General features: G+C 35.4%; 1 protein-coding gene across 2 annotated transcripts in view; it reads left to right on the top strand.

The window, feature by feature from the left end:
- Positions 1–3,452: 3,452 nt before the first annotated feature.
- The window catches only part of LOC103486109 (vacuolar protein sorting-associated protein 20 homolog 2-like), a 30,531-nt gene continuing 20,480 nt past the window's right edge, over positions 3,453–13,503 (top strand). The window contains exons 1-2 of one of the 2 annotated variants that reach the window (XM_008443956.2): positions 3,453–3,594; positions 3,740–3,998. In XM_008443956.2, the coding sequence (XP_008442178.1) occupies positions 3,897–3,998 (102 nt within the window). In that variant the 5' untranslated portion in view covers positions 3,453–3,594; positions 3,740–3,896. Of the gene's footprint in view, positions 3,999–13,503 lie in introns of both variants that reach the window. The other variant, XM_051088243.1, reaches the window with a different exon arrangement.

Genomic DNA, 13,503 nt, shown 5'->3' with positions numbered 1-13,503 from the left:
CCCTTTTTTATTAAGGAACCATAGTTAGAGTTTGTTATTATAGTTGTATATGTTGATGATTTAAATATAATTGAAACTCGTGAAGAGTTTTAAAAACAATAGAATATATCAAAAAAGAATTTGAGATGAAAGATCTTGGCAAAAAATAATTTTGCCTTGGCATGAAAATCGAACATTTAACCAATGGAATTTTTATTCATCAACCGACATATATAGAAAAGATTTTAAAAGCTTCTACATGGACAAAGCACACCTATTGAACATTCCAATAGTGGTTCGATCACTAGATGTGGAAAAAGATATCTTTCAACCTAGAGAAGATAATAAAGAATTATTTGGTCCTTAAGTATCTTGCTAATAACATAAGACCAACTATAGCATTTTTTAGTAAATTTATTAGCAAGATATTGTTCTTCTCCAACAAAAAGACATTGGAATAGAGTTAAGCATGTACTTATCTTTAAGTGATGATTAGTATCGGTTTGTTTTATTCAAATAAATCAAACTTTGATCTAGTTGGTTATGCAGATGCTGGATATTTATTTGATCCACACAAAGCAAAATCTCAAACAAGTTATTTGTTTACATGTGGAGAAACTGCTATATATTGGTGTTTTGAAAAGTAAACCATTACAGCCACTTCATTGAATTATGCAAAAATTCTTGCAATTCATGAAGCTGATAGAGAATGTGTATGGTTGAGATCAATGACTCATCATGTGAGGCCTCGATTGCATTCTGCCCTACGTGATGAAATTACACGCATTTTATGTTTTAAGCTACACGATTAAGACTATGCGGTGAATTGTTATGTGTTTTGACCTTCTACACTAGGAAGTAGTGGCATCATCCTCGTGTAAGAAAGTTGGTGATTGATTTGACTTTACTGCCCAATCCAATTTAAGGATAAGGAAATGACATGACATGTGGCGTTTTAACATTAGTTGATTCTCACTGTCGGGTAGAAGTCATCATTGTTGCATGAGAAGTATCATTGGAGAGGCTTATAAATAAATGATGTTTGACCATTTTTTAAGTTGCTTTTACCTTGAGTTCACTTAAGAAAAAATTTGAGAGAATTTAAAGATTTTCAGAGATTCATCACGAGCTTGAATTCAACAAGGAATTACAAGGAAGAGTGAGGAAGTTCTTGACCAAGGAGTAAGAGAAGAAGCTAATCGATTGTAAGAGGTTCTTTCTAAAAATGTTTTCAAAAAAAAAAAAATTTAAAGTGTTTAAATTCTTAAATATATTTCTTTGGAAATTCTGAGTTACATGATTTCTCTCATGCTTTCTCATTTCTTATGATGCATGTGATTCATAAATGAATGGGATTTAATATAAACTAAAATGATAAATGAGATGATTTTGTGTAACCTATGCGTTGAGATTTTCCCACACTTGCTTTGTGTTCTGGTGTGGGATGCCTTATCCTTGCTACGTGATCTGGGATAAGATGCTCTATTCTTGTTGTGTGATATTAAATATGATGCCTCATACTTGCTGTGTGATATGACATTGGAAGATGCATTATGCGTAATGGAATTGATGGAAACTTGTTGAATGCGTTAAGATTACGCCGCATAGCTACAATTGGCAAAAGGGTGTGGTAATTGCTTGAGTTGAGGAAGGGTACATAGATGTAATTAAATATACAGAGGGATTTTGCAATGTGATTATATGTTGAATTATAAAGAATATGTTTCTACGGATATGAGCCATCATGCATGATTTAGAAGGGAATGATTTTCCATACGATTTATAAAAGTTTTATGATGAGATTTGAATCGTGCTGATTGTATAACGCATTGAAATGACTTGCTTCAGACTCAATGTTTTACTATTGAAAAGCATATTATTTGTATCGCATGACTTGGCGAAATGATTTATAATGCGTTAAGACAGAACTTGATTTATTAAAAATGTTGATAAAAGACTCCACTCACTATAAATTTTCATCTAATCTAATTTCAAATATTTTGTTTTACTTTCCCTTAGGTAGCAAAGGACATCCCGTGTTCGACTTGTACCCTTAATCACCTATTATGCCTACGTGAACGCATCAACTTGGTAATAGCCATTATCGACTCGCTCAGAATGTAGAAGCTGGGCAAGAAGAGTCAAAATGTTGTTTTGAGTTGTATTTAGTTTCTTTTGAAAGGAACCTTATACTAAGGGTCAAATGTACTATGTTATGGAACATCAATGAAGTCTTGTTATTTTCAATTACGTTCTCATTTCGCATTAAGCTCGATGGTTGTGTTTATTCTACTTACTAGGGGTTTTGTGTGTTATCTCACGGAGAGACTCACGTAGAATGTCTAGGCAGTCACGCCTCCACTTGGTCGCACGGAATGACTTTTGGGGCGGGGCGTGATACATCATATTTGAAAAACACATGGTTTGTCTTTCGGTAAAAATGAACCAACATTATAACACAAATCTAAGGAGGGTATATAAAAGGAGATAAAACAAAGTATATCTCACCAAAACTCTTCTACACACACGACCTTAAAGAAAATTGTGACATCATGGTTCAACAAATTTCTTCAAAAGACAACTTGTCAAGCTTATTCACAAGAGCATTACCCACATCAACATTTGAAAAACTGGTACACAACATTGGGATGCGACAACTTAGAGAACTCAAGTGATGTATTCATGAGGAGGAGTAGAAATATTGCCCTCTTTTTCCCTTGACTATTGTTTTTTCCATTGGGTTTTCTTAGCAAGGTTTTTAACGGGACAATTATTAAAGTATATAAAATGATATACTCTTTTTCCTTCACAAGGATTTTTTTCCATCAGATATTTTCCTAGTAAGGTTTTAACGAAACATTTATTTTATCTAATATGGATAACTAAGGGGGAGTATTGTAAGTATAATTATATATTATGAAGGTAGATATCCATAACCTACATAGGTTACCAATTGTCATATAACTTTTATTCAATTTTATGTTGTAACATTATTCCTATTGAATTCTATATTATAACCTATACCATCATATGTCTTATAAATGGAGGTATGTGGTGCATTTGCAAAGATACACCAAAATTGAGTTCAACTGTCTTCCATACTTTCTCTCTTCTTTATTTCTCTTTGTATTGGTTCATTGTTCTTGTTTTGGTTTCTTTGTTCTTATTTCATAATAGTTTGGTTTGTTATATATATTGAAAATGCTTTTATTGAAATTTTCCAAGATTGATTAGTGGCGATGAGAGGTTGGTTGGCAGAGGTCGGCGGAGTTGGTTGTCGGAAGTTCACTAGTGGAGCCACCAAAAGTGGTGGTTGGAGATTGACTGACGACAATCAACAGAGGTGATATCTAAAAGTTGGTCGACAAGCTTTCCGATCGTTAGAAACAAATATCCCAAAGTTAATAATGGTAAGAACATGTGAATTATTTTAAATTATAATCTTAATCTTAAACTAAAACTAAACAAGGAACGAATTAGTGTAGCTCATTCTACTAAACTTGTAACCTCGAACCTACCCAATGTTTGTACTTAATTAAAAAGTTAGGAGAGACCAAGAATGGAGGATGGAAAGACCGAAACAAGAGCTAGAATCTGAGAATTTTCGTGGAAACGGTAATTTCAGTGTGCCAACTCAAGTAGAAGGCTAAATTTATTTGATTTTATTCCATAAGCCATTTTTACGAAAATCTCATCAGTAACCTCCTTCCTATTGTTTTCATCAAAAGACCAAAAATTCTCTCTTTTCTCTCAATTTCAGTTGCTACTACCGTGATTCTCCATCCGTCAAAGGAATCAAAGACGAAGAATGAGGGATTGACGGATCTGTGCTGTTCAATCCCTCTGCTAAGACAATCAATCATATTCCCTAAGTTGAAGAAAAACGTTGTGATCGACAATCCAATTGGGAGAAGTAGATGGGGAATTTATTCGTCAAGAAGCCCAAAGTCACCGATGTTGATAAAGCCATTCTCTCTCTCAAGACGCAGAGACGCAAACTCGGTCAATACCAACAGCAGGTTTCAATTCATCCCCTACTCTTAATTTACTCCTGTGGTTGGATTTTTTCAATTGGGTATGAAAGAAACCGGATTGGAAAGAACTCAATATGTTTTCAGGAATTTTTCGCAATCGTGTAATGTATGTTTCTCTTATGGCAGTTAGAGCATAACTTTATGATTATTTGGTGCTTAGTCCCATTTCGTGTTTACTGATCCCCATAATTGTTCTTCTCTATTTCTCCGTTTGCTTGAAAATTTGTGTTTTGCAGTTCGAGTTTTCTCTGCTATTGACAATGCACTAACCTTTATATGATGTATATAGCTTATATCACTAGACTAAGTTTACAGTTATTATGTAATTCCTGGAAATTTATGGAGATCTAAGACCTATTACTAATGAATGATGATGTGTTATAAATGCAATATCTTCATTTCAATGTCAATAAGTTTAGAATCATTTATTGTTGGTTACTGCATGTACTTGCTGGATTAGTGCAGATGTCAGACCTAGGCTTGTGTTTGTGTTACCAAGAATTTTATTTTTTGTGATCGTCATCTCTTCCTCCTTTTGAGCGAGAACCTTATTTGTTGTAATTGTGCAGATTATTATATCTTTTTTAGATTTTTTCTTGCTCATTTCATTTTGGATATTGATTTTTTGTATTCTCATTTTATCTGTGAAAGTTGGTTTCTTTATTAAAAGTAAGGGAAAATAGAAATGTACCATGAATTTGGATAACCTATATGATAGTGTGATTTGGGCTTGTAGGATACATCATACGTTGTGGATATTTTATAATAGCTTTTTTGGGTCATAGATTTAACATATATATATAAGACAATCTCTGAACCAACATTCCCAAATTGTCATGGGTTTTTCAAGATGATGATGAGGATGGGTTTTATTTTCTCTCTTTCGAGTCCCTGGTTTCACTCTTAAGCTTGCTTGCTTGATAGATGCCTTTTCAAGTGAAATGTTGGGCATGGAAAAGGCATAGTTCAGAAGTATAGTAATAAATGACATAGAAAAGAGGTAACTTTCAAAATGAAAAAGAACCAGGGAGCACAGGATTCGCGTCTTGTAGGAATAAATCCCTTTTGAAGGAAGGGAAGTGATTCTACAATCCGGAGGATGGTGCCTCTTTCTCTAGTGTCAACACCCAGACTCCACTCACACGGGGGGCGGGGGCGATGAAGATATCATTATGTTCCAACCAAAGATTCCAAAAGCAAACATGATCATTAGTTATTACTATGTGAAGGATGTATTTGTCCTTTTTGGAGGGATGGCCCAAAAGAATAGATGTAAAAGACATGACATTACCCGGTCTTGGGAAATGCCAACCGAACATGTCTTCTAAATAGTTCCAGCACTCTGTAGCAGCAAGGATCGAAGAAATTGTTATTGGTATAAATATTGGTAACCCAAATTTACGGATATATTGATGGATGTTTCGAGAAAAATCATAGATATTGCGAAAATATATAAAAATATTGTGAAATTCTTAGTGAAATTTCAGAACTAGTTTACTTAAGTAATAAACTATGACTTTAAGCACATAAATCATTAATTAGAAGGCAAATATGATTGATAATGGAATTATAGACAATAATGAAGACCGAAAAGAGGATTAAGAACTGAATACTTCATTAATAAAGTCTAGGTCAAACAAAATGAAGGTCAAATACAATATTTAATATTTTCTTTGTGGACATGGAGACAAGCCCTTTATTAATAATAATAAGACAGGTTGTACAGGAGAGTTATACAAAGAGAAAAAGGGTTAAAACAAATACAAACAATAACCAAATCCAACTCAGCAATAACAGTGAGCTAATCAAAATCCTCTGATCCGGAACAACAAATGAAATCTAGAGTGTAACTAGATACAGAGTAATTAAAATAGATTGTCAAAAGGAACTCAAAGTAAGCTGACAACTTGCCCACAAGAAGCTTTGGGATGAGTCAAGAGGGAACACAAAGAGAACGATAACCAACCTTATTAAATCTTCACTAAGATGAAACCACAAAACTACTAAAAAACAATAATTGTTCAACCAGTTGGAAATAGTTCTTGAGCCCTGAATGAAGTGTTTTAAGAGACTTGAATCCGAATCTCTTTATCTGCAACCTCCAAACCACATAAGTTTCGCTATACAAATGTCAATGTAGCCGATTATTGAACCAAAAAGGTGACTGAAATCAGATCTCAAACGAAAACTAGTTTGCATTCATCTACTAGCGACTTTAAATGGGTTGGAATTTTGCAATGCCGAGACTGAGAGGGGTTTCCAAAGGTTTATTTTCTAACATTCAATTCCTCTTCATTCTAAAACAAATCATTTAGATCAGTTTCAAAGGGGTCCTTCAAAGAATGATCCTCTACCTTTAAGGTACTTTAAATTCAGAACGTCTTCCCTAATTGAAGATGAAGAAGCTTGGCTTAGGGTATCTTTTATCTTTATAAATTCAGAATTTTGAGGATTTTGGTTTGACAACATCTTTGTCTTTACTAGAGCCTTTTTCAAGATCTCCTTCGGTCTCCTTCTAACAAAATGCTTGGGGAATGTCTTGAAGGGTTTCTTTTTAATTTTTTATGCTTTTTGGATGTACATCTTAAACCAAATCTGGTCGAGGACGCATGAGATGAAGAAGATAATGATGTAGATGAAGAAGATAATGATGTAGATGAAGAAGATAATGATGTAGATGAAGAGGAGAGGCTTGGGGCTTTTTTAGAAGGAGTTGCAATGGCTGATGGGCACTAACTTGGCCTTAGCGAATGATGTAAGAAGACTAAGGGTTAATTGGGTAATTAGGTAATATTCTAGGTTAATTTCCTTTTTACCTCCATTTGTAATACAACTCTATAAATAGGAGTCTTCTCCTCTTGTATGAAGCATATTATTCATTCTAATAAAAGATCCACAATCTTAGTTCTTGGAGGATTTCTCCTTGAGGTTACTTAGGCTACATCAATTTTGGTATTAGAGCAACTGTTTGGGCCAATGTTAACTATCACTGGTGGAAGACCGGGAAACTCTTGTTGACGCCGATCATGAGAGGGAGCTTTGAGTGTTGTGCTTGTTTTCGAACAACACATCTAATTAGGGGGAACCCTTAAAATTCCAAGAAAGAAAGAAGACACCAAAGATTTATCAAGAGTTTACAAGAATGAACTACTATCGATCAAAGAAGATGTCTAAGAAAAAAACTCACAGTTGGTATAGACAAGAAAATCAATTTTACTTCCATAAACAATGCTAGATTTCTGATTCAAGTGATTTGGAAGAAGAATTTCAACATTCTAATTTTGACCATGCTCGATTTTCTCAAAGAACCTATCATTATCCAAATTGAAAATTTGATTCTAGTGATTCTAGTGACTCCGATGAAGTTTCTAAGGCAGTTTGGGACTAAATAAAAAGGCGACAATATTGAAAAATGACCCAACAATCCAATCAAATTCATTTTTCGAGAAATCAACGTAAAGATTGGAAGTTGGATGAATTAAAGAATCGTCAAGAATGGATTTTTACCCTCCAAGAAGAACGTTAAAGACTCAAAATTACTCTTTTGGTTATGAAATAGGATCAAGAAAGATTGATTCAAGAAAATCAATGGATGAGTCTTATACCTGCTATGGGATTGCAACATATTCGAGAATCCAACAAAATGACTACTTCGATCCGGCAATATTGGAGGAAATAAAGAAAACAACAAAAGAAATTCAACGTTCATCGGGGGAAATGACTCAACATATAGATCAACTATCAATTCATTTGCAATAGTTCAAGAACAGATTGGTTTCATATGCGGAAGAAAAAACAAAGAAATCACGGTTGGAAAATTTTCAAATAGAAAATTTTGAAGATAAAATTGAAGAAAAAGAATTTGAAAATGTTATTTGGAGATGGTCATAAGTGAAGAAAAATCCAATGAAGAAGATGAAAAAGAAGTACCGAACACCGAGCAAAAATCAAACAAGAACAATACATTGTTTGTGGAGGAAATGAATCTTCAAACCGTTTATGAATAAAAGTTTTTCCTATTGCTCCAAATCTTGGTCCACCAGCTCTAGCGCCAAGGTTAGAGTCTTGTGTGGCATTCGTGAATTGAGATTCTCCAGTGAATGGTCTAAGTTATTCGTTTTGTTTTGTGCTTGACTGACTCCATCTCCTCTGTCACTACCGTAACTACCATCACTATCATATTCATCGTCACCTTCATTTTGTTGATCTCGACTCTTTTTTGAAATGTAAACGAGGCTCTTTATTAATGATAAAAAAAGACTAATGTTCGAAGTATAATAGAGGTATACCAAGAACAAAAAGGACTAAGAGAACAAATATAACATAATCTAAGACAAGCAAGAGCATAAAGAAATTACAATGGGCAGGGCAGGACCCTCTAAAACCCCAGCAAAACAAGAAATAAAAACAAGGCAAAATGAAAGAACTTTCAACAAGGAGCCCCAATACAACTGAAATCTAGATCACAAATTGATTTAAAAAAATTAATGGATGGATGGGAAGGAAGACACCAAGAATAGGCAACCAGCCATGCTGCTTCGAACTTGAATAAAAATGCAATCCTGTGCCCTGGAAGACTTGCTGAAACCTTTCATATCATCAATAAAAACTGCACATGTACTGCTGAGAACCCCATCAAAGCTACGCTTAAAATTCTAAAATGAGGAAGAAGAGCCAGGAATATAGAGGAAAATGCCAAACAAGAAATCTCTCCCTTAACAAAGATCTTTAACTTGCTTCAACAGCCCTATGAATTTGCCCAGAGAATCACCATATTCCATGCAATTTTTAAGAATATATGCCTGAAAACCAGAAAGCTTGTCTACTTTCAGTGCTCAGCCCAAGACTATCCCACATTTCTCAACAAAGGACTTCAAGTGATCTGGAATACCACATTGTTGAGCTCGTGAGGGATTTCTTTAGGTCTGTTTTTCTAAAATTAAATCTTCCTCAGTCTGAAACAAAGAATCTAGATCAGTTTCTCAAAGGTCCTTTAACAAATGATCTTCCTTCCCATCTAATCTTTTCAAATGATCATCTTCCTCACTGCTCACACTAAATGGAGAGTCAAATTCTGAAGCAGGCTTCTTTATTGATGAGGGAATCAGAGATAAGCTAGGAGAGCCTCTCAAGAACTTTATCTTCGAATTAGGAAAAGAAATGACAGAGTATTTAAAATGTGGATGGAACTTGTTCTGAATAACTGATCTGTTTGAAATAGAGGGGGCTTGAAGGTGGGCATTTTTTGTCTCTCACAGATCAGGATTTTGATCTGCAATCAACTTTGCCCTTGTAAACCTCTTTTTAAGAGCCTCCTTCAACCTCTTTCTTCTAAGAAAGTGTTTTGGAAATGGTTTAAAAAGGGTCAGAAAAAGCTTTGATTTTGAATGTCTTTTAGCATTTGCTTTTGTCCCTGATCTGGCCGAAGAAGAAAAGGAAGAAGAAGAAAACGAATCTGCTGATGGGTTGAAACTTGGGACTTTACCGTAGGGAATTTCAAGGGGCAAAGAAGCTTTCTCCCGTTGAATAGTTTTCACAGCTGGATTGAAACAAATGGCTTGAGAGGGAGATCCAGACTTATTTGAATCAAGTTTGGCATTTGGGTTTTCCATGAACAAAAGGGGAGGCTCAGCCGAGTCTTTCTCTTTTGACCTTGACTTTGTTGATCACGAACCTGTTGACCATGACTTTGTTGACCTTGATCCAACTGCTGCTCTTCTAAAGTACTTGTGCAATAGTATATAACACGCATGTGTCGCCCGAAAGAGTCACCATCACTACTTGAACTACCACTTATCACCTCTTAACGCATGACACATTCAACATCAATGCCTAAATCTTCTGCAACACTAGCAACATGTGGAACTGGATTACCTTGAGCATCATTGAGATGCGCAGGCCTAACCCACATATATGGATCGTTCTTTCAAATTGTTTTTCTTTGAAATGAAATTTTGAATAGTATATTGATGTGAAAATTCATTATAAAAATTCATTATCAATGTTTTCTTCTTTTTCTTAGATGATGTGAAATAAAAGGTTTTAATTAGGTTTAAGGTTAATATAGGTTATTTTTTTAAAATTCAATTTAATGAAGGTAAATCTTAGATTAGAAATTGAGAGAAGAATTTGGAATATGTTGATTTTCAATTTTGGAAATTGAGGGTATGGTATATGTTGATTTTTGGATAGATTTATCTGGTAGTTTGAGATAGAAAAATGGAAAAGTTGCAGAATATCCATGAAATATCCGCGATATATCCACGAAATTCACCGAAATTTCTTCACATATCCACATTTATTGGAACTCGTCCGGATAATATCCATGAATAGATATATCAGTGATATATTGCTATACTTCTTGAATTTTTGAGAAAAAAAAAGTTACTCCCCAATATTTTGGTTTGAGAACACCAAATTCCAGCATCAGGAGTCATCTTGATTGTTGGAAGGACTTCTGACAAGAAAACCTAGGAAGGGATTTTTGCTTCCTTTTTCCCTTTCATTATTCATTGAATGGAAGTCTGGTGTCCTGAAAAAATTGTGGAATGAAAGCGTGATTCCAATGTAGACATTTTATTGGAGGCTGGGGCATTTGAATGGAGGCCTGCTCCTTTTCCTTCTCGCAAGAATTGGTTATACAACAAAGAATGTTGCCAATTAATCAAAATAACATCGAGCAAATTCCATTCTCAAGATTGGGTCGGATTTGTAATTTCTGCAAAGTTGAGGAAGCTAAAAACAGTGCTGAAAGAATGGCAAATTAATGACAAGTCAGAGAAGAAAAGAAAGGAAGGTTCCATTCTTGGGGTATTAGAAAAATGGAAATAGAGGAAGAAAATTGTGAAAATTCCAATGCAGTTTCAAATCTAAGGCCGTCTCTGAAAGGCTGATTTTCTGGAAATTCTCAGAACAGAGGAAAGGAATCTGTTGCAGAAAAGCAAACTGATCTGGCTAAAGCTGGGGGATGAAAATACCAGTTTTTCTCATCAGTTTTTAGCAGCAGTACAAGAGGAGAAACTTGATTTCTGAGCTCATAAATGATCATGGTAATCCAACCAAAAGCTTACGGGGTCCTTAGAATGTTGGATGGAGCAAAAGGTAGATCAGGAGGTTTCTTCTCCATGTGGTTGGAAGGGAAAACCATCATGTTGTACGTGATCAAAGAGTCTTGAACCTCAGAGGTTATTTGCAAGGCATTCTGCAGTAGTTCGTTCGAAAGAAGCTTCAATTTCTGGGGATGAGAAATAGTCCATCTGCTGGCTTCGTGAATCAGATCTTCTGTATTTAACCTGTTTTGAGTCTATTGTATTTGTTCTCTTATAGTGTCAGGTTTTGTACTATTTGCTTTGTTTTGGTCTTATGATGCAACCTTCTGAAGTAGTTCTTTAGTTTGAGATGTGCTTTAGTCATTGATCGTTTGGTTGGAAATGATGTGGGAGCTAAGGAGTTGTTAACCTAGTTGAGATGTCTGGATTAGCTTCTCGATCCTTTTTTTTCTCTTATACTTTGAGCATTAGTCTCATTTCATTTTAATGAAGAAACTCATTTTTGTTTAAAAAAAAAAAAAGAAAGATTCCAATGTAGACAATCTTGAATGGAGTCTTTCATCATCTATCAAAATTATCTTGAGCACGAACCTTCTTTGTGGGTGTTAGTAGCCTATGGGCCACTTATGGAATTAGAAAATAATATTTTGGTAAGAATTAGATGGTCTATGAGCTTTATAGTTGTGGGAAGGACTTTAGCTTGGTAGGACGTAGGAGAGAAACATGTTATAAATGATTAGTTTTTTATTGAAATATTATTTCCAAATTTGAAACTTTGTGTTTTGAAAAGGGATTAAACAAATGTGGGTCTAATTAATATTAATATCAGACAAAGAGTGTGACTAGGGTGAAGGATTTTAGACGATCAGTTTAATTACTAGTGTGTACAATATTCTTGCGGAAGTGTTGGCTAATTGCTTGAAGAGGGTGCTCCCGTCGACAATCTCTAATTCACAAGGTCTTCTTATTGCCGGAGGCAATTTTTGGATCGAGTCCTTGTGGCTAATGAAGCTATCGAGGGTTACAGATTAAGAAAGGAAGAGGGAGTGGTCTCTTAAATCGGACTTTGAGAAAGCTTATTAATGTGTATTGGGAATTTTTGGATAAGTTGATGGAAGAGATGGGGTCTAATTATAAATGGAGAGTGTGGATGTTGGGTTATACGAGTGTTAGTTATTCTTTCCTTATAAATGGAAGCCTGGGTGAAGTGGCAACTACAAGAGGTCTTAGGAAGGTTATCCTTTGTCCCCTTTCTTGTTCCTTCCAGTGGTGGTTGTTATGAGTAGAGTTGTTAGGGTGGCTTTTTCTCACATTCAACTTGTTGAAGACATGTTTTGTCTCCAGTAATGAGGATTTTTTCTTACCCTATATCATATTCTAGCCGTTTTTTGAAGAAGTCTCTGGATTAAGGATAAACAGCAGGAAGTGTAGCGTCATGGGGATGGATTGTGGAGAAGAGAAGCTTAAAAGATGGTTGGAGTTGGTCGGTTGTGAGGTTGGGAGGCTCCCTTCTTCCTATCTTGGTTTCCCTCTTGAAAGCCACCCTAGAGTGGCCGCTCTGCCGCTCTTTGGGTTCAATGGTGTATAAAGTAAGGAGGTTAGCATTTTTGAAAAAGTGGTTCTTCTCCGAGGCAGGAAGGGTTACTTTAATGAAATACTTCTTGATTGGTATCCCAATTTATTTCTTTTCCCTCTTCAGAGCCCCTTTTAAGCTGTGTAAGAGCTTTTAAAGGTTGATGCATGATTTTCTTCGGGAGATCATTGAGAAGTCTATTGATCGAGACGGCCTTGAGATTGGGAATCTCAAATTACACAACAAGGCCTTTTTGGCCAAATGGTTGTGGTGCTTCTCTTTCGAACCCAATTCTCTTTGGCATAAGATTATTGTTAGCAAATATGGCCCCCATCCTTTTGAGTGGTTGGCTAGGGTTCTAAAGGCACCTTCCACAATTTATGGAATGATGTTTAAGAAGAACTCCCATCTTTTGATAACTTAGTCCATTGTGTGGTGGGGGAGGCAAGGGATGCTACTTTAATAGGATCATTGGGAGGGTGAGAAACCTGTCTGTGCTTTATTTCCTCGACTTTTTCATTTGTTGTCTCCTAAAAATCACTGTTATTGATTCCTGGTGTGGTTAGGGAGCTTTTATTCCTTCTCATTTGGGTTTTGTCACCCTGTTTCTAATAGGTAGGCGACTGACATTGCTTCCTTTCTTTCTTTGTTTGAGGGTCATTCTTTTCGGTGAAGATGCGAGTTGAAGTATAAGGAACCTAGTTAGAGATGAATGGGGTTATTAGGAGAATATTAGTATGGTTATTAGAAGGGGCATATTAGTAATAAGTTAATAAGGTGGTTAGGGTTTTAGTTATAAATAGAGGGTTTGGGTTGAGAGCGATGTATGAAGAATTTTGGAGTGAAATTTCCTTGAGTGGGAATTTGG

This window comes from Cucumis melo, chromosome 8, assembly GCF_025177605.1.
Source record: "Cucumis melo cultivar AY chromosome 8, USDA_Cmelo_AY_1.0, whole genome shotgun sequence".
Classification (NCBI taxonomy): Eukaryota; Viridiplantae; Streptophyta; class Magnoliopsida; order Cucurbitales; family Cucurbitaceae; genus Cucumis; species Cucumis melo.
The sequence above is the reverse complement of the archived record's forward strand: the minus strand, read 5'-3'. Positions and strand labels throughout refer to the sequence as shown.